This window comes from Ciconia boyciana, chromosome 9, assembly GCF_034638445.1.
Source record: "Ciconia boyciana chromosome 9, ASM3463844v1, whole genome shotgun sequence".
Classification (NCBI taxonomy): Eukaryota; Metazoa; Chordata; class Aves; order Ciconiiformes; family Ciconiidae; genus Ciconia; species Ciconia boyciana.
The window spans coordinates 42,929,212-42,956,633 of record NC_132942.1 but is presented as its reverse complement, the minus strand read 5'-3'; the positions used below and the strand labels follow the sequence as shown (position 1 = coordinate 42,956,633).

The 27,422-nt window shown below is 44.5% G+C and overlaps 1 protein-coding gene across 2 annotated transcripts; it reads right to left on the bottom strand.

The window, feature by feature from the left end:
- Window positions 1-3,652: 3,652 nt before the first annotated feature.
- Window positions 3,653-27,213, bottom strand: LOC140656651 (hepatocyte nuclear factor 4-beta-like). Of its 2 annotated transcripts, none has more exons than XM_072872627.1 (10): window positions 27,099-27,213; window positions 20,343-20,547; window positions 18,352-18,446; window positions 10,496-10,602; window positions 9,248-9,403; window positions 8,610-8,697; window positions 7,643-7,795; window positions 5,593-5,829; window positions 4,820-4,933; window positions 3,653-3,789 (listed from the first exon to the last, which is right to left on the bottom strand). In XM_072872627.1, the coding sequence occupies exons 1-10, from the start codon at window positions 27,211-27,213 to the stop codon at window positions 3,653-3,655; spliced, it is 1,407 nt and encodes a 468-aa protein (XP_072728728.1). The 2 variants fall into 2 exon arrangements, with proteins under 2 accessions (XP_072728728.1, XP_072728729.1); XM_072872628.1 differs by having other exon boundaries at window positions 20,343-20,514.
- Between the last annotated feature and the right edge of the window lie 209 nt (window positions 27,214-27,422).

Sequence of the window (27,422 nt, the reverse complement as noted above, 5' to 3'; positions counted from 1 at the left end):
AGGAAATGAGGTTTACAAAGGCAGTAAAGGATGGAGAGACTGGAAGCGGTTTATTTCCCGTTTGCAACAATTCTAAAAAATACTTTCGTACCTTTCCTGGGTATAATATCACACTTTTGTACACTGCTGTTTCTATGGAGAAAATAGCTCCAAATACACTCATACAGACTTTGTGCCACTGCTTCTTGTATTTTTATCAGGTTGATGATTTGATTATATTTGTATTCGACAACAGTTAGGCTGTGTTGTATTTACATATATTTTAGGGAGGAGCTTGTTTACTCTCCAAACGGACAGATGTCTCTGCAGATGGATCCTGCTAATTGATCTCCTTTTTATTTTCTTGTTTAATTTCTAGTAGTAACGTCAGGTTGTTTCATGAACCCTTTCTGAAGTCTTAGACTGCAGCAGTGGCAAGCGACAGTTCATTTATGGACTTCTTTATGCCTGTCCTGTGCGGAAGTGGTGTGTTTCTATGATCGTTCTCACTTCTTTCTATTGGCACTGTGTTAATATGTGAATGTATTCAATGCTGTTGGAGAAGGAAAGTGGCATAAGAGGTTTTGAAATGCAGAAATTGGACTGTAAAATGATTCTTGAATCTGTTGATAACACTAAAATGAAATGCACCAGCATTACTGTTCTGTATATTCTTTAAGTGTTATTCCTTTGAACGGAGTAACAGTTCAATTGATGCAGTGTACTTTGTGGTTTAATATGGATTGGTGCTTCTCGAGAGATGAGATTAAGTTTTTTTGCTTGTATCAGTTATTCTTTTTTTTGTGTTCTGAATTTCTTCATGGAGAAATACTATCATTCAGGTTTTGCACTATTTCCTGACTGTGTTGCAGTAGCATATATGCTACTGTAATGCACGTTACTCTCGTCATACCCAAATAGAGCTCTGGAAAATAGCCACCGTGCATCAAAGCAATCACAGTCTTCGTTTCTTAATAACATCAAGTGTAACTTTGCACCTCCAAAATATTTCTGCAGTTTCTCTTAATATTGTAGCGCAGGATAAAGTTAAAAGAAGACCTAGATTCAATGTTAATAAAGCCACATGTTATAATTGGCAAGGAAATGGGTAATTTACAGAGAAATAGATAAGACACTATTATCTGAGATGCACGATTCATGTCGTTCTGACAAAGCAGCTGGCATCTTGCCAGGCAACAGAAATATCTTTAGATGATGGCTCTGAACCGCTTTTGTTAACAAAATCATGATTCCAATAAAGCAGAAATCTAATAAAATAGTCATTTCCAAGGTATATTTGCATTAGAATATTGGTTTAATTTAGAGTGGGGTTTGACATAGGGAAGCCAGAAAGATTTTTGCTCTGAATCTATTCTGGCCCTTAATACAGGCCCCTTGTAAGACAGTAAATTATTCTTGCTAAACCTTCACCAGACTAGCTGAACACTGGAGGCTGAGTCTGATATCTACTTGTTCCTGGACAGTTTTATTTTCTTCTATCAGATAATATCTTAGATTGTTAATTACATTGTGAAAGCTGGGCTTTGCAGCCATAGATGATTCTTTTTAATGAAAACTAAATCCCTAAGGTGAAAATCCCGAAGGTTGGAGAAATCATTAGAGAAACTTGAAAACTTGGGTTTGAATTAAAGAAAAAAGGCAAACTATCCATATGAAATACAAGAGTATGGAATTTATTTCCTCCATAGATTTATTTCCTTACCATTAATGAGTATAAATGTACATTTAATTTCTAGAAAAGTAATGTTCTACATGATGGCGGAACTGGAAGCAATGTTAGGTAAGTACGGTTGCATCTGTCATGCAGCAGGAATGCTTGCAGTGGAACCTGGTTTCCAGATATAGCTGTTTCAAATCAAAGTTATCAGCATATAATGTCAGATCAAATTCATCATAGACAGTAGAAAAATAAAACATTGCAATCCGAGGTGCAATTCAACCCAGTCTTCAATGCTTTTCAGCTCTCTCTTGTGCTGTAGAATGGCAACTCTAAAATATCATCCCGAGGAATGAAAGGTAGCCCCGAGTACAAAGTATTCCCCTTTTGATGAAGGTTCAGATGCTCTTCCCAGCTTCTCTTTCAGTCAGTAAGATTGCATTGCCGTAGTGTCCTCCATCCAAGGATCTCAAAGTGCTTCACGAGCGTTAGTGAAATAGCCCTCACAAAGCCACAGCTGGGCACCATCATCTCTTTTTTGCTATGAACAGGGATGCACGTGGGTTGAGAGATTTGTGCGATGTGGCAGAACTAAGAATTCTCCATCGTGTCCTACTGTTCAGTACGGCTGCCCGTAACGCCTCAAGAGCTGTCTGGTGGAAGTCATTGGACTTTTATGCAGATGAGCATAAGTTTTGTAGAAGTCCAGCAGTCTGCTTTCTAATGAGGTTCAATTTATGCAAAATAAACACGGTACCACAGTGACTGCGCTTTAGGGAAGTTAGAGGTTGTGTAGTCATCTATTGGGATCATTTTGAATACTTACAACAACAGTTGGTCACCTACTGCTGATTAAGTTTTACATTAAGTGCAGAAGCACCTTATGTTTTAAATACAAACAGTTTTTAAAGAGATATGCCTCACAGGAGACCTGCCTCTCCCTTGTTTTGCTAACGTAGAGCCTTGAAGTTTAGGTTGCAGGCATTACAAAGATATATAAAACTACAGCAAAATTATATCTGTGTACAGGGAAAAGGGGTTTTTGGCATTTTTGTTACGACTGTTGCTTCTTCCAAATATGTTCGCAGAAGATACAAAGCAGTGATTTGGTAAGTCAACAGCTTCTTGAGCTTCCTGTCAGTTGTGAGTTTTACCAGACCCAGCAGCCAGGGTCTGATGCAGAGATCCTTGCTGCTGTCTTGGAGCTGTGTTAGATGCACGCACAGAGTAGATGCGTTAAATGACTCACAACTGGACTCTAGATGTACTCAAAATTATGGAAAATAACCAAATGTTGGCATCACAAATAGTAACTGACCAGCATTAAATGGAACAAGACGTATCTGGAACAAGACACGTCGTTCCATATGTTGAATGTATGTTGTTCTATGTGGAACGAGACGTATCTGGAACAAGACACGTCATTCCATATGTTGAATGTATGTTGTTCTATGTGGAACAAGACATATCTGTGTGGAATAAGAAAGCGTTGGGCTGCTAAGGGTTATGAAGATACCCTTCCTAAAGCTTAAAATGCAGCAGGAGAAATGGGAGTGTAATTAAATTTTTAATGGGAAAAGACTTTTTCATACTGACAATTCAAGACCCGCTGTACTCATTAACAATTACCAGGAGCTGTGTAAGGCATTTGTTTTTATGAAGATAGCAGCCGAAGGCTTTAAAACGGTCGTGATCACACCGAGCTAGGTGATAACGAATGCAATCAGAAGCCCTGCTCCAAAGAGCTTACAGTCTTGGTCCTACTGAAAAGAGCATTAACCCCAATCACTTGTGAAATGAGCGGTGGGAAGACCCGTGGTGAAGCTCCTGCTGCAGTCTGGTACCTGGTGCTCGACTCACGGATGGGAAAGAATGTGACCGACAGATCCGGCTACAGGCAGGGGGTTGCTGTGCTTTGCCTCTGCAAAGAGAAAGGGCCCGTTTCACTTTCAGCACAGTTTCCACATTGCTCCCAGCTTCTCCTTCCACCTCTCCCTATAAAATCTCCTGCTTGGGTATCACTGTCTGAGGCAAGAGCTGCACTACAGCGTTGGGTCCTGCGCTAGAGCCTAGTTTATAGTCTTCGCTGCCTGTGCTTGTAGAAGGAGATGGAAGGGATGTTTCAGGAGATGCTGTAGGAGAGAAAAGAAATAGAATTAACATGGACCTGGGTGCTGTTCCATAGAGCGGTGCCCAAATAAAACCAGCAAACCATCCTATGAGCCAAGGAGCAGGAGCTTGGTGGATGGGGCAGGGGGATCCATCCCAAATTCAGGTATGTTCAGGCATATTCTTCCTGGTTTGTGATGAGGCACAGGGTGAACTGATGGGCATGGACCAGCTCTTCTCAGTGTTTTGCACTTGGGAAATGCCCCTAAACTGCTTTTTAACCCTTCCTCTCCTCGTCGGAGGAGAGCTCAGCCTGCTGGCCACTATACTTCATTTACAGAACGCAGCATCTCTCTAATCTCCCTTACTGCAAGGCGGCTTAAAAAAAAAAAGCAAGCTAAAATACATGATGCCAACATTTATATGGCTGAGAAATAGCACAATATGCTACAAGAGGTAGATGATCGTAACTGGCAGAAGGAGATTGTGTGTGTAAGACATTGTGATTACATGGCAGCGGTTGTTAAATTGCAACTCATGTTCTCCTTTTTTTTTTAATAGCATGGTCTGTTTGCTATTACAGTGGATAAATGCCTTAAAAAGTAGCCATTGCCTAGCAGCAGTGCCCAGAGTGGTTGAAAACGGTCTTGTATTCAGGTCATATTGTGTTCTGGTTGACAGCAACCAAGACACTTTACGTAAGGAAACTCTTGCCACTAATAACTGCGTGTGCTTCTTTGTGGTATTTCCCAGCGCTGCCTACATTCATAGAAACACACTGTCACCAGTCTTGGTTTCTTGTTTTTAATCTTGTGTTGTTAAGTAGCATCTCAAAATCCCCCTGGATGATGCTGTTATGTGAAAATCTCAGCTTCTCTTTTGGAAGCATGTTTCCAGACTTCACAGTAAAGAATTCAGCAAGGGAGGCTGTGAGCTCTGATTCAAGTGTAATGCTTTAACGCATAAATAAACCTAAAGGTCTTTTTCTTAACTGCTTCTCCTATTCAGTCCCTTCATTATGCTGACACTAATAGCATAAAAATGGACACGTACGGTTTGGAGCGGTGTGAATCACAGAGCTCATGTTGTTTGGGAGGACGTGTCCTGGCAGCGGTTCTAGGTTGAGGTTGGGTGGTCCTGACTGGTACTGGAGATCAATGGTGGTTCCTGCAGTGGAAGTGGGAAAAGACATCATTCTTTGCATAGTTACCGAGAAGCCAGATGCTCTGGGTCAAGTCTTTTTTTCAGACAATGTGGGAGACCTCTGTGGGTGGGGGTTAATGTCCTGGCTCGTCTTTGCTTCCTTCCTGCTCCTCTGTCCTGTTTGCTGTCAGCCTTCTCACTGTCTAGGGGCAACCTCCCGGGATGGCTGGGGTTTCAGCTAATAACCGACTGCATGTTCATCTGTACCTGTGTGTGTGTCCCCCAATTACTGCTCTTATCAGGGTTTCCCATATAGTTATAACTTTTGCGTATTGCTAACAAGAAATGTATTGTCTTCTTGCAAACTGCATCAGTTTGGTAGGTTGCCTAAAATTCGAGTCCCTCGCTGGTGTGAAGCGCCACAGAGCGTACGCTTTTCTATAAAACTATCCCTGGGTCAGACTTTCAGAGACAGGCTGGAAAGAAATGTTGTGGGGATTGGCCTGGAGTGAGAAGGACCCATGTTCAAGCTGCAGTTCAACCTGAGCCTTCACCTCCCTCCTCCCAAGACCAAGTTCTCTCTACCATACATCCTCCAGAGGAGGACACAAACCCAGACATGAAGCCCTGTAATGGCTTTGAAATAAAATAACTTTGCTGTCTTTTCTCAGCAGGGTTCGTACCTCCCAGCAGCATCTCCTGCAGCAGGCTGTCGATCCTGGCCACACCAAAGAGCTTCACGAACTGGACTTGCTCTATCATCTGCCAGGTGATGCTCTGCAGCGGGGGCAGCAGGAGGAGGATGTCGCTGAACCGGCCTCGGGAGTCGTACTGGCGATCGTTGATGTAGTCCTCCAGGTTGACTTGGACCTGGAAACGCATGTTCTTCACCTTCCCGGGCTCGCTCAGGCCTTTGCAGTCTGGGAGGCAGAAAAATGAGGTTAATTGCTGGCCTGTGTTACCAGAAAGTGTTACCCTGTCAGTCAGGCTCTGTAGAGAGAAAAGGATGAGATGCCGGTGATCCTCTGACAATTATCTCTCAGAGTCTCCAAGTTCATCTGACAGATTGGCATTGGGCTGCCACTATTTTGTATCTCATATGGAACAGGGAAACAGTAAGTGGAATTTGAGGGGAAGCAGTAATTTGAGGGGAATTTGAGGGGAAACAGTAAGAAAGTAAGAGCTTCCTTCAGATGGTTATGTCTGGCTACTGCCATTAGCAAAGAGGAAGCATTTAGAAGTTGAATTGTATTTGTCCTTCTAAGGAAACAGCCTGGAATTTCCCCCTGAAAACTTTTGAGTCCCAACTACTGCCACTAAATCCATGCAGGTTTAGTGCCTATCTGTTGCAAATACACCCACTGCAGCATCAGATTCTTGTCTTGATTTCCTGTCTTTGACCTGTGGTCGATATGTTTTTCATGGACCACTGGTCCAGTTTTGCTTAATCATCAAGTCAATGTGCACTCTGGGTAGGGTGAAGCACTGGGATTTACAGCTTTCCACTCCTGCCTCTCCTGCTATCTAAAACTGAGATTTCTGGCTCACTGGACTATTTCCGTCACTGTTGACAAAGAATCCACAAACACCACATTTCAGAGATCATCATGCCAAGAGATTAGACAAAGTGGTTAACAAATTATTGTATGTTAGTGTGTAACTCCATGGACATGCCTACTTGTTAGCATGAACGAATTTCATTTCTGTAGAGCTTTACACTTTTTCATTTTAGAGGAAATCACAGCGCCTTACTGTCGCAATGATCTAAAGCTTCACTGAGATACTGATCCGCCGAGAAGGCAATTTGTCAAACTCAATTTAATAATGCGATCCTTATTCAGATTTTCAGCAGGCTCTTTGGCGAGCCAAAGTTCATGATGTTTGTAAAACTCTTGTATCTTGATTTCAAATCAGCGAACGCAGCAAAAAATAACTAATGGAAGATGCTCTAATTTTTCCATGCTAATAGATGCCAAAGACAAAAGGGCATTGTTTTGGACTTGGGGTTGTTCCCCTGTCTCTTCTCCAAGCTAGAAGGCAATACACACTAAAGGGACTCAAGTGTTGTACCAAGGGGGTTTGTGTGTGTGCTGTAGGCATGTAGAAACAGGAGTGTTTGGGGCAAACCTGGGCTGAGACAGAAACCCCCGTGTCTGTGGAATGAGAATACAGCAAAGGTTCAAAACAAGCTTTTGTTTGCCTCTGTGTGTTTCTGTGTTCTCCACCCTGTACAGATCAGCCCTGCCCTTGGTCCGTACTGGCTGCCAGCAAGATCCATTAACAGACATCCTTGATATTTCTGGGTACTCTGAACGGTCCAGCTCTCTGTGGTTTTTAATGCTGCTTTCTGAACTCTGATGGATGCTCTACACTGCTGCTCAGTTGACTCATGTCGCTTATGCATAATTCACTATAGGCTTATATGTCCTTAATAGTCAGGTCCTTCATTTCAGACTGATGGGCTTTCCTGAAGTCAAGCTACAGAAGCAGTAAAAATTCCTCTAGGGTCTGCAGAGTCTTGCACATCAGTCCGGCTGAAGCTACTACTTGCTAAATAGTTACGTGTTCAGGAATAGGCCACTCCTAACACGTCCTTGCTGCACTTCTAAGTATTCCTCGTTACAGCAGAGGCAGGGTGAAATGTACAGCTGCTGCCAAGGGGTTTTCCTGGTTGTTGGAGAGCCCTCAACTCCTTTTCAAGCCCCATGCTTGGCAATCAGGAGGGAAGCTTACCTGGATCAAAGAAGATGATGGCTTTAAGGCAAGCGTACTCATTGTCATCAATCTGGATGTCCCGCAAGGGCTTCACCAATTCGTCCAAGATTCTGGTGGCCACACGAGCAATTTCCAGTTCTGGGCAGTGCATTGGGATGATGAAGTCATTCCCTGGGGAGACAAGAGAAATTCAGCATCAGATTTTTGCTCTAGCTGTGCAGACAAGGTCTCATCCAGAAGTTACCCCAAGGCATGCTGCCAGATAGTCCCAGTGCCCATGTGGAGCAGGTTTCCAGTGTGCAGCTTGATACTCAGATTCACGATTGAGAAGCAAGCTGTGGATTTCATTCTTTGGTCCTTAATTATCTCGTTTGCACATGTCAGTGCACCCACACTGTACACAAAGCCTGCTCCACGTTCTGCTCTGGTTTACCCTCTGTTACATCTAGCATCTGTTTGCAAGTGGTGTTGCATCTTTATTTTTGGTGGGTTTTTTTTTAAACAAAGTTCTTCTTCCCTCTTTTCTTTAATGTGTGGCTTTCAAGATCCATATTCTAACTTTTCCAAGAATAATCCCACCTGTGGTTTTGGTGGCAGAGAGCTACATGAAAAGGAAATACTTATTTACACTATAATTTTTGATAGACCTTTCTGCTAAATTTTTAAGCACCGATACCCAAATACCTCATTGCCTCTGTCCTGGCAATTTCAGTTACAAAAACAAGGCAACGCAGTTTGAGATGCCCTTTAAATACTGGGGGTTTTCGCATCCACAATTTCAAAGCAGTAAGGGAACAGTTGTAAAAGTCCCAGTGAATTTGCTTGCTTCTTTTATGCTTCTCCAGAGCCCTTCTCAAGCACTTAGTCTCAAGCCAGATGTGCAGACCATGCCCAGGAGTGCAGAGAGGATTTCAGGCAGGCAGGATACTTGGCAATGACTCGGGTGTGCGAATTATAAAAGCAGGAGTGTATTTCACTACTTTACCTAATAACAGAAAATCGGTGTACGGTATGGACCGCTTGGCTACCCCAAGGAGCAGGTGTTCCCCTGCATGGGCTCTGAGCAAGGCAACCTGGAGATGGCACAGGAGAAAGAAATAATATTACGTTTGAAAAGCAGAAAAGAGAACGGTGAGCTGTTGCTGTTTAGATTAAGCCAAATTTGGTGTTTGCTTAGATATGTCAGATCTACAGATAAAGTACTATTAAAAGTTAGATATTATTAGTATATCTTCACTTTTCAGAAGTGCTACATTCATGGCAAACTAAATAAAAAGTTGTTTTCAACTGAAAGAGCAAAGAGGGGCTTGAGTAATTTGAGTTCTTTGGAAATAAATGGCTTTTACATTCAACTATCAGGTAGCAATAAAGGGAAAACCAGTCTTTTTTGACTGGCTCCTTGTGCAGACTGGGGTGACCAACTCTATTATATTTTGGGGGACTTTGGCTACTCAACTTATTTTTAATCGATCCCTTGGCCTTTATTATTCTTTCTCTCCTGCTAGTTTATTGCTCTGCGTAGTGTAATCTATATGTTAATGTCAGATTCTCCTGTTGAAAGATATGGCTGGGAATTCCTGTCGAAGGCAGTGGGTTTGCAGGGAAGAGGCATTTGCATTTTACCTGGTCATCAAGTGGGAGCTCACAAAACGCCGGGATGTATTTTGCCCATTCAACCAGCACCAGAAGCTGCTGTTTCATGGATTCACACACATCGTTGATGGTTGCAACCTTCTTCATAGCAATGTCCGCGCTGTGCACCGGACTCAGCGATGAATACTGAAAGAGAAATAGCCCGGTTGCACTGGGACCAGATCTGTGCTCTTTTGCCATCCTCGACAGCAATGATTCACAGACATTAACCTCATCAGGTTTTTGACAAGACATTTGCCGTCGTGGGTGCACACGTATTTGCTCAGCGGTGTATACTGTCCAATGTACAGCCCATGGCGAAGCCTCCACGAGGTGGTGCTCAGTCCCAACAGACACCCCTCCCTCCTCCGCCTCCTTCCCCACTCTCCAGGCTGGCTCAGGACAAAATCTGATTAATATTCCTGTTCCTAGCAGTAGCCAGCAGCACTGGGTCTCAGCTTCCCATCAATCACTTAAGCCAGCCAAATGCATGAAAGGCATCCAGCCTTCCTCCCCCAAGTAGCTCTCTGGGACACAAAACACCCATTTCAATCTCTAAAAAGCTGCGTGGTGGGTAGAGGGTTAAAACACAATAATTTTTGAAAAGGAAGTGGACGCATCACTGCATGTAATATGCAACATCTGGACCGTATGTTTCAGTGGAGAAAGGATATTTGCATAAGAATTTAAAGGACGCGCAGGGTGAAATTCATTGTGGAACACGAAATAAGAAAGCAATCAGTGTTAGTTGAAGCCCAACGATTTTATTAGCTTTATTTTTCTCCCCTAAAATTGTTGCCCTGGTAAAGAAATTACGAGAAAAGTTATAATCGACCATGACGGGAACATTGTGTTCTGAGCAGGACAGAGTGCAGCAAGGAGAGAGAAACTTCTGCATGAAATGCAATGGGTTTTTAGGGGTGCAGCATCAATCTAGGCTGGGGGCAGAGGGGACCCAGGGTCTGCAACATCCCTCAGCCCTTGGGATTTCAGCTTTGGATCTCACATGCCAATGGCTGCATCTGCTCCTTGCAGGACATGTTGTCTTGACAATGCAACAAGGATTTTTACTGTCTGCTTTTGGCTATCTCTAATACATTTTCTTCCCTGTGGCTTTGTGCAAGAGCCATCCAAGGGCAGAAAAAGATCCAGCCCTGGTTGGTTTAGTGAGTTCATAACCCCATATGGAATAGCTGAAGGCCACGTACGTGTTTGGAGGGCTGTCCCCACATTTCATACCTGCTGCGCCATGGCCTCGGCCTGAGTGAGCACGTTGATGGAGAGAGAGCCATTGTCCTCGTAGCTGCTCCTGCGAATGCTGATCCTGTCGCGCTCGTTCTGCACGGCTGAAATGAGAGTGAGCAGTGGTTGTGTTAGCAAGAAACTTCCCACTCAACCGATGGCTGCTGTTACTTGTGGTCCCCAAACAGGAGTGGATGGGGCTTTAGTGCCTGCAAGACCCTCCACCCTTGTTGGATGCTGGAATAAGATTAAACAGACAGCGGGGAGAGGAAAAGACCACCAGTGAGGGAGAAGACCAAGCACAAGAGCAACAGAGGGAGATAAGGCCATTTGGCAGTCAGACCAACCCCTGCGGGACATTAGCTGGTCCCACTGGGTTTGGGGATTTGATGTCGACCCTTTTCACTTGGCAATGCACCCACACTGCTGGAGTCCTGGCCTGCGATACCCTTTTTGCTACGTCTGCACTGAGGACTCCTCTCCTGAGCTCCTGGTACAGCAGGATGCTCTTGAGGTTTCATCTCATCTTACAGCAGCACCATCCTCTGATCCCACCTCAAAGCAGCCTTGAAGTGTCCCCTGCCCCGAGGCATCGCAGATGGTGGTCCCCAGGGGACATCACCACTCACGGGGAGCAGGAAGAGTCACCTCATTAAAGAAGCTTCAAAGAAAGAAAGCTTAAAGTCGTTGATCCCACCTTAAAACCATTCCCTCAGCCTTGCCCCTCATGCTGCTGATTTCAAGGAGCCCGTGACCCCAATGGCGATGCCGACACACAGCTGAGGGAACAAACCAAGCCAGGGTTTGTCTCCAGCTCTGCTGGCACCCTGTGCAAATCACTGCTGCAAATCAGCTCAGAGAGTCCTGAACTGTTAATAACAGTGATACAACGCTCCTTGGACACACTATAGTGACCACTGCAGAGTGAAGATCAGCCCTGGGCTTTTTGCAAACAGAAAGGTACAGCCATACCATGGTGAATTAGAAAAAAAAATGCTGATTTTTTTGAGGTCAATTCCACCCTGTAAACCATCCTTTTCCCTGAAGCACAAGCCGCATCTAGCCCCATGCTCTGTCAACCCTGCATGTTGAACATAAGGGTTTTATTGCATTTCAGCAGCTCATTTTTGAAACACCCGCTTCAAGAACTGACTCGCCTCCACTGGTGCCATCAAGTAGAACAGCAGCAGAGGAAAAAACAGAATACAGACTTAAAGCAACCTTGTTTTCAGTGTTAGTTTCTCCCCTGAGCCTTACTGCCTCCGTCCAGCAGCAAACAAGCCCACACGGGGCTGGAGGAAGGAGCCTGAATGCAGACTCAGCGTTTTCCTGACAGCTCATATGTCTTGGCTATGTAAAGCTCAGAAAGGCAATTGTCAGGGCCTTAAAGCAGAGAGAGCGGGAAGATTTAGCATGTGGTGATAATGCAACACATCCTTCCTCCTTCATACAGCAATTCCAGGCTCCTTTTGATTTTACTTAGGGGGAATGACTCAGACGTAGCTGTTAAAGCGCAACTTGCTCTGTGCTTTAACCCCTTGGATGTGAAACAGTGCGGTTTGGTCTCAAAAGTGGCCACTGGAGAAGATTTTTCCAGCAACGATTTTTTGCAGAGTTAGCAAAATCATTTCGCCATCACTTTTTCACGACTTTGCCTCGCTGCTGGGCCTTGCTTTAGAGCAAGCATCGGTCTTTGCATGCGGCACGTTTCTCTGAATTCATGCAAAGGAGGAGACGTGGGCACCTTTTCGTACGCAGAGTGGGAAGGTGGGGGTTTTTGTCAGCTCAGGTCTAACCACCGATCTGTTTTCCTAACTGGCCTCTGATGAGAGGCCAACAAAGTGAAAGGGCAGAAAACAAGCAACAGTGACAAAAATCAATATCTTCCGTTATCGGCAGGAGCGTAGTATTTATTTTCCAGGATTTGGGGCTCAGCCTCGCTGTCAGTCGGGACCCACTCGCTGCTGAGCTGGGTGTACCTGGGGGGGTCTGCTGGGGTCCAGCCACCAAAGCCATTTTGCCCCTTGCCTGAATGGCTGCAAGGGGCTGGATGGGTACATCAATTTGTAAAAGATGCAACATATGTACATATTACTGGAGCCTTTTCAGGCTATGAATACTATGTAGAGGCAATTAGACATCAATTTAGAGAAAAACTACAACCCTTGGGAGGCTCTGCTAACCTACCTACCAGCATACATTACCCTACGCATGGGGGGAGTGATGGAAAAGGCTGTTCAGCCAGTAATCCCCACCAGTCTGAAGGTGAGGGTGGTTATAGGAACCATAATCTATGATTAATCGTCAGAATAGATTAACCCTTCATGACTTTTTTTGGTACACCAGAAAGACGAGCAGCAGCATCCAGCATTGAGCATCCAAGCCCGCCCGAATCCATGTCATCGCTGATGTCCTTGGAAAATCCCCACCCAACCTTCTATGCCTGGTTTCATATCAGATGCTCCCCCATGTAGCTCTCTGGGGGTGATGGGGCTCTTTTTGTCCACGTAGAAGAAAAGGTACAAATTTTGCCTTTCCAGCTGAGTTACACATCGTATTTTAGGTAAGTCCTACAAATCCAGGCAGACCTAGTCCTAGTCCCCGATGACAGACTCCTTTAAGAAGCCTCAGCCTGTTTTTCTCCCGGGTCCTTTTATGGCACATATTTCAGTGCTTCCCTCATGCTCTGATAAGCTCAATCTTCAAGTGTAAGTGGATGGTACAGACCGACTTTCTCAAGGTGATTTGGGTGTTATCACTGAAAGTACCCAAGATGCCATGGAATTAGATACAAAAGGGAGTTAATGTTTTACCTGCCACAAAATTAATCTATTACTGTGTGGTAATTATATTGCTATATTTATTGTGCTTGTAAAAGGGAAAGGATAGGTCACTCGTGGTGAGACATCGGGAGTGCTCGAGGGGTGTGCTGACGCTGAGGGTGCTCGGGCTCAGACATGATCTTGGCTTTGCAGTCAATAAAAATCAGCAATCTTGCAGGAAGGACTAAAATCCCAGTGCTGGATCCCCCTGTCTCCCAGGGACAACTATTTCCAATATGTGCCTGGCAAAAGCTTTGCTTGCCCATTTTTTTTCTCTAATCATGTCCTCTGCACAGTGCTCCAGTTCCCAAAGCCAACAAACCAGGAAGGGCCACTGCAGCCCCACACGAGGGGACGTCAGCAGGAGCGAGCCCCGACAACGCTGCCGGCCAGGGACAGCGTGGCCCCGACCCCGGGGAAAGGGGAGAGAGGGCGAGATGGTGCCCACGTCTCCCCACAGGGAATTGTCCACGGCTACAGCATGTCCTGACTGTGGGAAGCGGATGGGAAAACAAACATATTCTCCATCTGATGTAGAAGAGCCATCGGAGGGGTTTGGTTATTCAGAGCAAGCCTAGGCCCTTTTGCCATGAGCGCATCAAGGAAGCCGGCAGCCAGGCAGGCTGCGGAGCACGCGCGGAGGCTCTTGAGCAAACAGCGGTGTGTTTGTGGGATTGCAACAAACCCGTGTTTCCCAAACATTTTGTCCTTGCTGCCTTGCCACATAGGTACAGAGCCTGTGATGAGGAACCTCCGGGGAGTCCAATAAATATGGGCACAGGCATTGATTGGAAGGGGACCGCAGCAAACCAGTAACTTTCCACAGTAACTGCAGAGGTTAAAGCCCTGCCTAGATGGGAGTTACCATTTCCATTATTGTTCCACTAAAAACATCCTCATTTAATGCCGATGGAGTTGGAAATGTATTAATAAATGGCATAAAGAGAGAGCAGGAGGAGGGCAGTGCAAGTGCCCCAGCACGGTGCCGGCATTCACCGGTGCTCACGGTGTTTCTGTCTCCTCCAATAGATTTACCCCTTCTGCTGCCTGATTAATTTATACATACAATTTTTTTTTCTCCCAAGCTACCTCTGATTTTGTAGGTGTGGTATATTTTATCTGCAAATAAATCCCAATGGTACATGCACATGTAATAATTTCACGAGCTTCTGACCTGATTTATGACTATCACAAAGTGAGGAAGATCCTTTAATTTTTCCATCCATCTTTGCAATAAAATGCAGTCTCGGCCTTCTAAAAGCTGGCAGAAGAGATGTGCAAACAAAAGGTATGAAACAAGATAGAGGTCCTGTGAAATGCTAATAAAACTGTCCCATAAACCTGTCCAATTTAACAAAAATAAATAAAAAAATAGCCTCAAATCCTCCCACTGTGTCATGGCTGTAAGTGATACTTTTTAGTTCCGAGGAAAACTAAAGGAGTTCATGTACATTCATAAATTACTTTAAAGGGGATGAGAGGTTAAATATTAACCCCTCTTTTTTTCACCAGCAAACTGAATCCTGACAGTACAGTGCTGGCATTTCAAAAGGCTTCCAGGTTTTCAGATGCTCAATTCAATGTGAGTACATGACCTGGCTCATTTGAAAAATCACACCCTGCTAATTTATTCAAGGTTAAACTTGATCTCAGTAAGATGCTAAAAATAGTATCCTGCTGTTTTCTTTGGATGTTTAAGTATCTGGTGCACTCCGCCTTCACTGATGCTGTAGTGACCAAAAACTTGTCCAGTAGCATTGTGCAAAACAATAGAAATCGAACCTTCTCCTGTGCAAAGAGAGAAAATCAGAGAGAACGGCCAGAAAATCCCTGAAACACCCAGACCACCCTGCGGTACGGTCCCAGCCTTAACCACAAAACAAGGATAAAGGAGTGAATCTCCTGTAAAAATCTTAAATCCTGATCATAGTGGCATTTCAGGAGACAGGAAGGGGTTTGTGTTTAAGCAAGCCTTTTCCTCTCCCCTCGTCCCAACTTTAATGATTCTTTACTTGTGGTTATTAAACTGAATTACTGATACCAAAAATGTAATTGTGATAGGAGTGTTTCTGAATGACCTAATTTCTAGGAAATCTGGGGACTGGACCTTCCACAAGACTCATGTTTTGGCCCTTTCTTGTTCTCGCTGGCACCGATGGAACCTAGATCCCATTTCAGTGAAGAAGCCTGGAGACGTAGGGTTCATGTGTGGGACAGTCCTGGTCCTTTCCAAAAGCAGGATCAAATTCAGAGTGTACAAACCTAAGGGACAAGGACCTAAGACAACCTAAAGGACCCTGCTGATGCTTTTCTCAACAACCTCTGCCCAGCTGCCCCAAACCCACAGTGAACCTATAGCCTGACTGCACTGTGCTCCCAGCACCAGCCCATGCTGAGACCCTCAGCCCTGCACCTACCCTGCTGCCCCTATAGACAGCCAGTTTAAAGCGCGCTCAGGTATTTGCATCGTATGGCTTTTTTTTAGGCAGAAATTTCCCTTCCACCAGGCCAGGCGCCTCTCAAACTCTTATGCACTAGAGTTGTTTCCAACAGGGGAAAAAAGAGAGAAAGAAAGATCCAAATGTATCACGTCACATCTTACAACTCAGGAAGATTGGAAAAAAGTCATTCTGGATCCAAAATTCCAGTGTATCAGTTAGTTTTGCTGGGGAACAGCAAGTTTTCCGATATTGCGCACATACCTGGTGAGCAGTGGGTCAGTGGGACGCCGGCAGTGGGGAGCGTGCGAGGGTGACACAACCCTGCTAACCCCACCCCAGGTGTACTGTCACAGACAGGCTGGGAAAAGGATCGTTTCCAGCTTCTTCCCCTCTACTGTGAATAAACAACACTACTACCACACCCTGGAAAGTCTGATTGCTATTATATGGGCTGGCCGAAAAGTGGTATGCCAGAGAAGGAGAGTGTCAAACTCTTGCGTGCCAGTGCTGGGACAACGGGCCAGGCTGAATGTGGATGTCACAGCTGTGGTCTCCCAACATGAATTGGTGCATGCCACCAAAAAATTATGCACAAACATTTGCATCATCCTCATACTGCTCTATCCCAAGACATGGGTTCTCTTTTTCCCTAATGCTTCGCAATACTGTTTAATATTAATCTAGAACCACCCTAAAGCAAATAACTGTGTTCTTTTTGTGCACACAATTGTGCAAGAAAATTTCTTTCCCAGTCCTGCACACATGCTTTGGACATAGCTCTGGTCAGCTAAGCTAATTTCTGCAAAGCAGTTGCTCAAGGTGCTTTAAAATCTTCCTTACCAAACACATGAGCAGTTTGTGAGCACACAACCTGACTCTGCACTCATAAAAAAGTTTCAAAGAATGTGACTATGTGGAACTTGAAATGAGTCATCCTCTATCAGGCTGCAATCAATAATGAAGGCGTGGGCCAAGGTTTTATAACTTTTACCATAGAACCAATAAAAATCATGCTTCAGCTCAAAGAGTGGAGCTGATAACCAGATTTCAGCCTTTCCAAGCTGTGGAGCTTGCTGCATCGGCAGTTGGCTCCATCCCCATCTAGAACTGACCAGATATGCTTCCGTTTGGTCTTTATTACTTTGAGGGCTATTTTTTTTCCATCTGCTGTATTTACTCCATATCTCCTAAATTGCAAGACACCCTTGTTCTCCAGGAAAACATATGGTCAGAAAGTTGGAAAGATTTTTTCATCACCAGTGAAGTCTTATGAATTACCAGAAATCAGTGACAAATTTCCCCTTGGTTTCAGTGGGACCATGATTTCACCCCTTAGGTAAGGGGTGTTTTACACAGTGGCATGGAAAGAAACTCTCAAGTTCCTTTCTAGCTCCCTCACCCTTTAGCTGTTAGTGGGTTGGAAAACAGCACAAATGAAGGGTGAAGAGTGCTGAAACCATCACCCAACTACCTGCACATCAGGGGGATGTACCATCTCTTGTGGGTTGGGCCCCCACTTTGCTCAGCACTCAGTGTACAAAGACAGTCTGCCCAGAAAGCTTGGAGTAAGTAAAATAGTATTATTCGTGCTCTCCCACTATGCAAACACTGAAGGATCAGACATCAGAAATGCTATGGTAGGTCCCAAACTTTCCCAGGGAAGCTGGCTGTAGGAAATTATGATAGGTCCCAAACTTTCCCAGGGAAGCTGGCTGTAGGGAATTAAGGCATAGGTTAACAGAAGTCTTTTTTTCTCTTGCTTGCATTAGGCACTGTAACACTTAGTATTTCCTTCAGTGCGTTGGAAGGGCACTTCCCGATGGTCACTGGTACCCAAATGCTCTACAGTGCTCCACCTCCCTCTTAATACAGCCATGGTGAAGTGCAACAAAAGGCATCAGCCAATATTGGATTGGCCCTTCAGTGCTAGTGCTAATAGTGGCTCTATAGTCGTGCTATACTCACCACGAGGACAGCACTACCCAAGGGTTTAACTCTGATTCAGGTCCCAACTCAGGGGACACAGGAGCCATCTGCCTCTGGGAGCGCTGCCTGTGTGCCCTGTGCCACAGAGGAGCAGCTCTCGCACCGCAAGGCATCGTGTTCAGGCTGTACTTTGCCCTAAGGGTTGCACCAAGCTACGTGAGCATCCGCCAAGTCAACCACCAAACACTACTCTGCAGTAGTGGGTTTTTAGCATTTATGAGATTGAGGATGGCAGGTCCTCGCTGAGATTGTCACAGCTGGGATTAGCAGTCGCACTAGCAGGTACGTAGCAAGGGAATTTCTGTTGTGAAATAATTAGAGGCTAAATAAACCCTGAAGATGCCCGTCCCTTTCCCAGTATAAAAATATCCTGAAGAGACCAGCCTCCCAGGAAGGGTGAATACTGTCGCAAGGCTCTAATTGAAATTCCCATCTGATAAGATGAGAAATGGAGCTTTCAGCTTCCACAACAGGAAATCTCTCACTGTGACACACAAGCATCACCTCCCTGGGCCAGGGCTGCCGCTGTTCTCCACCGTGCTCTGCAGTGGGAGCAGGGCCAGAGACAGCAGCAGGCAGTTTTGAAATGTCTCTTTGCACCTACCTTCTTTCTTCATGCCAGCTCTGAAGCACTTCTTCAGCCTGCAGTACCTGCACTGGTTCCTCTTGTCTTTGTCTATCACACACTGTCGGCTGAACCTGGGGGGAGACGGAATATAAAACATGGAGCAACCAGCCTGGCGTCTGCACCCCACTCACCCCGAGCAGCCCCAAATACAGTCCCAGACCTCACTGAGCTACACGTTGCCTGAACCCCGAGAAGAGCCAAAGGTTTGCAAGAAATGGATTGAATCAGCGTTGGCTTGGCCCAGTTCCTCATCTTCCCCACCGCTGTTCCCGCCAGCTGGGAGCACAGCCATTTCAGACCACCCACCCTGCGAGGACCGTGAGGGTTTTGGCTGTGAAAGCGTGACTGTGACTCAAGTGCAGGAACTCCATCTCCCGCTTTCAAACAGTTATTGGATGTTCGGCATTGGAGCTTGTTTGATCCCGCTTGTTAACACTGCCCTGCTTTGCATAGAATAATTATGCTGTGGACCACAAGCCCTTTTGTGTCTGCAGCCTAGTTCTGAGGCACATGGCCTCCTAATTCCTATTCATTTCAACAGGGGATTTAGGAACCTATGTGCTGTTCAAGGGGTGGCCCACGTAGACTTGGCAGCTCTCGCCACGGTGGGTGAAGTGGTGGAAGAGGAATCTGCCACTCAGAGAGGAGACAGGGTGGGTTGCTCCAGGACCATCATCATCAGGCTGTAAAAGCTGAGGGACTTTCCCAGGCTGGTAAAAAGCCAAAGGTAAAAAGGCCCGAAGACTTTCCAAGGAATTCACGTCTGCGATAAACAACAGATCTCCGAGCTGGGCTATAATATAGTATGGCTCACCAAATAAGGATTTGCAGACAAGTGAACATTTGCCATTTGCTTGGCTTCAATGCTGTAGATCTTCCCTGAGCTGCCAAATATCGCAGAGATTCATGGATTCCTGGGGAGGGGCAACAACTCCATTCCCAGGAGACTGAGAGCCAAAATTTCTAAGAAATCAGTAGTAGCTGTTGCTTCCTCCTGCAGGGATCCCATGGTTCCTGGGATGGGCACCGTGTGGGTGGACATTGCTGTCACCCAGGTGTCTTTCATGGCTGGTGTGTCCTGGAGTGATAAGGCCTCCAGGAGCATTTTGAACAAACAGCGTGACTCACGTTGCAAAAATTTGGAACACCCTTAAAGGAGGAAGAGCTCTGGAACAGAAAGAAAACTTCCAGGTTTTAATTAGAGATGAAGGGCTTGAGTGTATTCAGGATTTTTTTCCCCTTCCTCCTGTGCTAAAATAAACACCATTTTTCTAAGGTCAACCAAGATAGCTGCTATATAATATATAGCCTCCTCCTGGTACAAAAATTCTCAAATGTATACCTGTGTGCCAAAGTGGATATGAATCACCACTGGTCCACGCTAGGTTCTCAGAATGGTTGTAAAATCATCAGTGATATGTCAGCGTACATAATTTAATGATTTCAAAACAAAGATGGAGACACTGTGGGGGAGGTGGAGGCTTTGCAGGTGGCAGGTTCTTGGATGCTTGTTGCTTTTTACCGGGAAAATCAAGAAACACTGCGTTTGAGATTAAATCTCTGGAGCTTTGATCCTTTGCCACACTGGCTTTCTCTTGCTGGGCTGTGATAAGGTCACGACGTCACTCCACACCCAGAAGCTGTACTTACGTATTACACACCCCCGTCAAACCTCAGGTCTATAAGTTTCCCTTGATTTGCAACATGGGGAAAGCAGTGACAGTGAACTCGTGAAACGGGTTGCTCAGGGTCACAAAAGGTGTCAGGGTCCAAGATGAGACAGGACTTCACTTACTGCTTAGCTCCCTGTCTTCCAGCCAGAAACTAAACTGCAGTATTACTGTTAGCATTCACGGCATGGTAATTCAGCATTTGGGATAGGGCCCCCGTTGTACAACCTGATCTTCACCCCAAATTATTTACAGCATCAATACATTGTATTTATTTATTGCAGAAGGGGCAGGTACCTGCAGGAATAGACATGGTTCTTGCGGACGCTCCTCCTGAAGAAGCCTTTGCAACCGTCGCAGCTGGATGCCCCATAGTGTTTGCCAGTTGCCCGGTCCCCGCAGATGGAGCAGAGGGAGCCAATGCCGTTGGTGAGCAGGTTGGTGTTTGCTGATTCGGCTGTGATGGCCTCTGTGGGCAGAGAACAGGGACCGTTAGACCCCTCTGTGATGGAAACCAGAATCAGCTGACAGCGAGCTGCTTTTTTTAAGCAAAGCGTGCACTGACCCAGCCCCACACACATGTGTGCACACGCAATATGTGTTGCTAGTAAAGCCTCCAGGCTGATGGCCTGGAGGGCCATGTTAGGGCAGATACAAAGCCTCCAGGCGCTTCTCAATCTCAACTGAGAGTAACTCAGTTGCTTTGCTTCTGATATTGGTGTTTTCCTTTGCTTCAGTGAACAGAGAGATTTCAAGCTGCATAACCCGACGTGCTCATGAGAATTTAACAATTACCACTACTTTTCTTGACAGATGCAGAGAAACCTTACCTGGATGTGAGATATATGCTTTTGAGGGATGGGGAACCACCTTCCCAGTTAGATACCTGGAGAACATGGTTCAAAGCTGGTGCCCACAGAAGACAGTGGAAAGAACATCATTGACTTGAATAAGCAGAAAGCAGAGAAGAGAGAGGAGAGGCAGGAAGGATGAACTGCTTCATGCACATGACAGAGGTGTTGGAGATAAAAGGCTGCTCTTGAGAGCTCTTCTGTGGCTGGAAGACAGGGACAGCAGCTCCCAGAAGGGTCACTTTAGTTCTCCTAAGTCTGGCTCCCGCTCTGAATTGCCCTCTGAAGAGGCTCATTGCTTTCCACTGGAAAGCAATAGAGGGGCGCAGGAAGATCAACCTTCTAAATTAGGGACCTAAAATTAGGTCATATGAATGCCCTCTATCATGTCCTCTGTTTGCACCCAGTCATTTGGGGCAGGAATAGCTCTGCCCCTGCCTGGCCTGTGTATACGCTGCTGAAAACTCCCCTTTAAACTTCTCCCTTGGCCTTAACCACCAGACTCGCTGCCCTCTTAATCCTCCTAATTTGAGGCACAGCTTGGGGAAGAAAAAAAAAAGGAAAAAAAAAAAAGGAGACACTTGAGAAGACGCAGATGACAGTGTTTACATCTTGCTGAGAGGAGGAATGTTTGTGGAGTCTGTCCTGACCTGGGCACTCACTGCAGGATGGTTTTATGAATTTATCGCACTTCTGGGAGCGTGTTCTTCGCTCCAGGGGAGCCAATCTCGTGCTAGAGTGACGTCGGCAAAGTCTCTGGGACAAGACGCATCCAGCCTCGCAGAAGAGATGGGCGGTGATGAGAAAAGCTCAACTGCTTTGTATTGAGCAATGACAAATCTTAGAGAAAATTACTCAAAAGGGAGGAATTGGCATCTGATCCGGACAGTCTAGAGAAAGTTTTCTAATGCATAATGCATAAAAATACCTTTGGGTAATCCACACACAACATGTATATATACAGAGAGAGAGAGAGAAGGCTATTTTTGTATATGAACACACGTTAAAAATTTATAGTGAAAATATTTGCTATGCAATGAAAATTGTAATCAAAAGCCAAAAAAAAAGCCAATAAAGCTTTAGTTTTTCAAAAACTGGAAAGTTTTTTACCTAAAGCTAAGACGAAGATATTTTTAGCTACGACTTCACAAATGCAAAGGTCAGACGTCCTTTCATCCCCTCAAAAAAACCTTTTTGATCTATATTTCACCTTCTAACATACGGATAAATAAATAAGTAGGTTGTAGCAAGATGGGAGCAACATGACAAGAAAGAATGACTGCATCAAAATCATTCTTAGGTTATAATGACAGGAACTGAGATTTACCTGTTCCCAAAAATCCATGTAAGATGCTCCCAGTTCTGACATTTGTCAGTAAGTGGCACTTGGGTCCTTTGGGAACACTGTCTGTGTCAGAGGTGCTTAAATGGTAATTTACATTGATTTTTAGTTTTTTTACATTGATTCTTTGTTTTATTTTGCTTGATAACTCAGTCTTAAATGAGCTGTACTAGAATATTCCTTCGAGGGTCACTGTACTGCTAAACATTCGTGCCTCTGTTGCTCCATCTGTTTTTTTGAAGGAACATATGACCATAAACAAATGTACCGAGTGTGCTGGATTCCATTAAAAAAATTGCACAACAAAAATAAAGATAAGAAGGCCAATTTTCTCTTCGCTCCATTCATGCTTTCTCTACTGACTTCAGAGGAATCAAGCCAAGGTCATACAGTTTGGGTCTCCAATGAACCCTTCATCCTTCAGCTAGGTCCAGATTGCAAAATGTTCCTGATGCTGGAAAGCATTTAGTCACCAGAGAAGACTTTTTTCCCTTATGTGAGTAGGACGTGTGAGGAGCTGCTTAGTGATATAAGGAAGAAATTAATAATCTGGCCTTAAACCAAGTATTACTGGAGACAGGACCATCAGCACTGAGCATGTGAGGGCCCATGGAGGTTAGCAAACCAAATTTTGCCCTCACTTGTACCCATGAAAACACAGACAAGCCCATGGGCTACAGCTGAGTTGGGTGGCTCTGCGTTAGGGCAGATGCATAGCTAAAAGTTCAGTCCCTGTTAGGTAGCTGTTTCCTTTTCAGCTTGGTTGACTGGGAATAGAAGTTTAAAAAAAAATTTAAAAAGGAAAGCCCTAAGCCAGTATGCACATGTTAATTATGATGATAAATTTTAATTACAAAATCCTGTCACCAACTAATGATGAGTTCCAAATGAGAATTAGCTCAGAGAAGAGCAAAGGCACAACTGATATCGCGTGCATCAGAGGACTGTTTCAACGTGGCTTTCAAACTTACCCAGTATTTGGGGGTTTCCCTGGACTGATCACTGCTAGGAAAGGCAGAGGAAAGCCAGGATCCCTGCCAGCACAGTTGCCTGCCTGCAAAATCAGCTGAGAACTGTAGACCATTTACTTCAGCCCTGCCTGATGCAAGGCGATAACCTGCTCAGCGTTTCATTTAATATGTTGTGCCACTCTACTGGGGTTGCTACCTGGAGCTGAGCTCCGCACTAAGATGGGCTCGAGGGCTGCTAGGATGGATCTGGTCAGAGTCCAGCTGACTCACAACAAATGAAGCTCACAACTGTCCTCACCACCCTGGAGAGAGATGCTCAGAGACGTGTATTGGTTATAGATGCTCATCACTGTGGTATAACAGAACAGTTCCTAAGCCGTGCCACAGTGCCTCTGAAATTTCTCCAGAGAGATGCAACTGATGACGTTCTCCAAGAAGAGACCATAACTCGTCTTGACCTTGCGTGGGTCCCAGGCTGAGCTGAAGACCCGTGGTTGTGGCCAGGCTCCTCACTAGAACTGTCCCGGACATCCACTGGCAGAAAAATCTGAAGTTTCAGCCATCTTTTGTGAGTTATATTTAAGCAGCCCGCAGATTGGGAACTACAGCCTACCTAATGCTGATGAGAGTATCCCAGTGGCTTCACCAGCTTTGGGGTCAACCAAGCTCGCAACCAAAATGCATACACATTTTTGTTACCTACTGCCTCTGTATGTAAGTCATTACCTAACCAGGGCTGAAATGGAGATGCCAAGTTTTACAGTGATAAGAAATGACAGTGAGGATGGTCTCAGTGAGGATGCTGCTGGGGAACGATATCTGGCTTCCATTCAGAGCTGGAGCTCTGAACGATACCTGACCACTGCAGACCTCTTTGCTGCTTTTCCTTTCAGTTATGTTACTGGCTACATCTCTTCTAGATGCACATTGTATAGGAGGCTTACCTTGCGATACTTTCCAGAATGGCTTTTGCTTTTATCTACCCACAAATCCAAGCCAGTCTTAGTGCACATAATTTGCAGCTAACAAATCCCCAAATTACATGTGCTGGGCTAGAATGTAAAGAGATCATAAATGCGGGTTTAGGGCAGGCACACACAGTCAAACTTGGTGGCCAAAGCCAGCATTGCGAAACCTGTGCATACAAATGTAGGGCTGGATGGGGGCTAGCACTGAAGCCCTGGCCGTGTGCAGGTCTGCCACTTTCTACATCAGCTTTTAGCAAATAGAAGGGGAGTTTTTGAGATATAAAACATAGTTTTTAGTGTTCCCAAATCCTACAGTAACAATGACAAAGAGGCCAGCCAGAAAGGCAAGAGCTCCTCGCAAGCACACATGCAGCTTGAGGGATGGTCAGACACCGTCAAAATACCTTTGATGGCTTTTTCATGGTCTGAATTGGGTCAGACTGCAGCGGGGCTGGGAATGGTGTTTCACCAACGTTATGCCAAAGTCCCAAGGATCAGTGTGGTGTTTGAGTGCTAAGATGGGAAAATAAGCACCACCATGGGAGAAAGTGTTCGCCGACACTCAGCTAAAGAATTAGTGCAATATTTCAATAATGCATCATATTTTAAGCAAAATGACAACTCTGACAAGAGCGTGAGGAAATGGGTATTAACAGCACATAAAAACCAAGTGAGAATATGGCTTGTAATGCCAGCCAAGGTACAGGAAACAAGTTTGTACGGAATGGGAAAATTTCTGCAGTTACAACACATATTTTATAAAGGAAAGACAGGATTAGCATTTATTTTTGTTCATTTCCTTTTGCCATTCTTTCTATTTAAAACAGACAAATTTTTATACTCTTCCTCCACTCCCATAATGGATTCTATTCTTTATTTTGAATTAGTGTCAAAATATTTGGCAAATTATGGGCTACTTAAAGGTGGAAAATCCAAAATATATACCTAGGCAAATCTCAAAATGATAGCAGCTTCCTGAAGCAGAAAGCTTAGCACCGGAAGTGCTCCACATCATTAATCCACGCAAAATGTTGATGAAATAATATTCCAAAGAAGGAAACAGTTAGTTTTAAGAAAGCATGACCTGATTTGAAAATATTCTAATTTTCACTTTAAAAATTGTTCAGAATGTAAGAAACAGTCCTGCGTCCATTAAAATAAATATTGCACCCCTTCCTGTTCGTGTTTATATAGAGGGCAAAACTGCCATTAGATTTAGTAGGGGAAATAATACAGAATAATCTTGCATAGTGGGAAAGACATGGTTTAACACAATGCCATATATTTAAAAAAAAAAAATACCTAAAGTGAGATTATTTCTTGATTCTAACAACTTTGAAAATATTTCTGAAACTATGGAGTATCTATGCAAACTGTTGCTTTGGGTTACCTATGGGAACTGAACTCGGCTGGTTAGCAATATATTTCCATGCATGGACATTTCAGGTCTTTTTTGAAGTTATTTTTACAAACTGTAGAAGAGAACACTTACCCAAGGCAAACAAGCTAATTTCAAAACAGCTAGTTCCTGAGAGAACCAGTTACTCATTAACAACTAGACAAATAACACAATACTGATCTAGATAAACTTCAAAAAAACTCAACCTGTCAGTTCCACAGCATGAAACAACAGAGACCCCCAAACAGGTTTTGGTAGTTCATTTGCAAAATTATATTGAATTTTGAGGAAATTTGTACCACTCTAAAAAGTTAAAAGTCTTTTGTTGTTCAGCAGCAAGTGACAGAGAGAAACATCTGTGTTAAATAACATTTCTGGAGTAGGATGGCAGATGGAACCCTTTCCACAAGAATAAGAAATAAGATCCAGTGTAACTGGAGCTGGCAAAAAAAACCACTGAAAATCTTTTATTTAGGGACAGACAGAGCCTTTCTTGAAATCAACTTTAAATTCAAATTTCTTTGGGCCTTTTAACTCTACTTGTCTCCTGACATCCCCCCATGTCCCACAATAATAAGTCTAATCATTTTATATTGTAGGCAGTAGCCCTACTGAAACTGATTTCTTTTGATGAGACAGCTAATGAGCAAACGTGAGACCCTGAAAATCCCATCTTAATTTCACTAAGCTTCTTAACAAATTAAATGAAATGTTGCCAAAATTCCCCAAAAGCATTGCTGACGTTGGAATCTCATTCGGCTACATGATTGGTTTCATGTTATATGACTAAAATGTCCTTTATTTTTCACACAGTGAACAGTTAATTTCACAGAATAGTGTTCGCTTTATGTCAGAGTACTTTTGACTATTCAAAAACTAAATATCACGCAATACGCTTTATTTCTGTGAACAAAGCGGAAGTCTTTGCATATAAAACCTCGCGCCTCACAGCCAAGTTCTTTGTGTGCTCTGAAGGCTTTTAAACCATCTTGGTAGCCAGAAAAAAATATAAGGCAAGTAACAATTTGGTCATTGCTTCTCAATCTAAGTACCTAGGAACAAGTTAAACTGGACACATGGTGCATTGTCTGAGTAACAGACAAATGCCATTTGAGACGGCATTTTTTCCAAACATTAAATATGAACCTAAGTCATATATGGGAATGAAACACATTTTAAGGAAGAAAAATTGGTAATAACTCCTCTCATACGTCATACAGGGGGACAAACCTATGGCATGCCATGGAGAGCTCTACCAACATTTGCAATATCTTGTGGGCTCTTCAGGACATGACGCTCAGCCCACCAAGGAAAAGAATAACTCAAAATAGGACCAGCAAGTGAAGGGGTCCCATTTCACCCCAAACATAACTGCAAGATGCAACACAAGTTGACAGGTCAGCTGCTTAAATATTACCTCTTCCACCCTTTGCCCCACACCTCCTACCTGCCTTTCCTAGGTGTTCAGCTTTATAACAAAGGTAGTGGAGATTATTCAAGAGGAAGCGAACAGAAATCTCACCAGCGTTATTGGGGAGCACCCGAAGGTTGTCAAATTCCAGCATGGTATAAGAGGAGTCCAAGGAGTCAACATAATCTGGCATATCCATGTCCATGATGGACTGACAAAGCTTCATTATTACTTGTCAACAGCAAGAGAAGCGGCAAAAACAGCCCTGCTGTCAATCACGGCCAAGGTTTCCTCTGCAAAGAGAGACACCCCAGCCCTTGCAATGACAAATCATTACCCAGCTCTGCCCGCAGTCCCCTCCCCGTGCCAGGAGAGAAGGGACGAAGCCGTTCCCTCTCGCTCATGCAGTCCCCTCCCTTCCCGGGGTGCATCGGT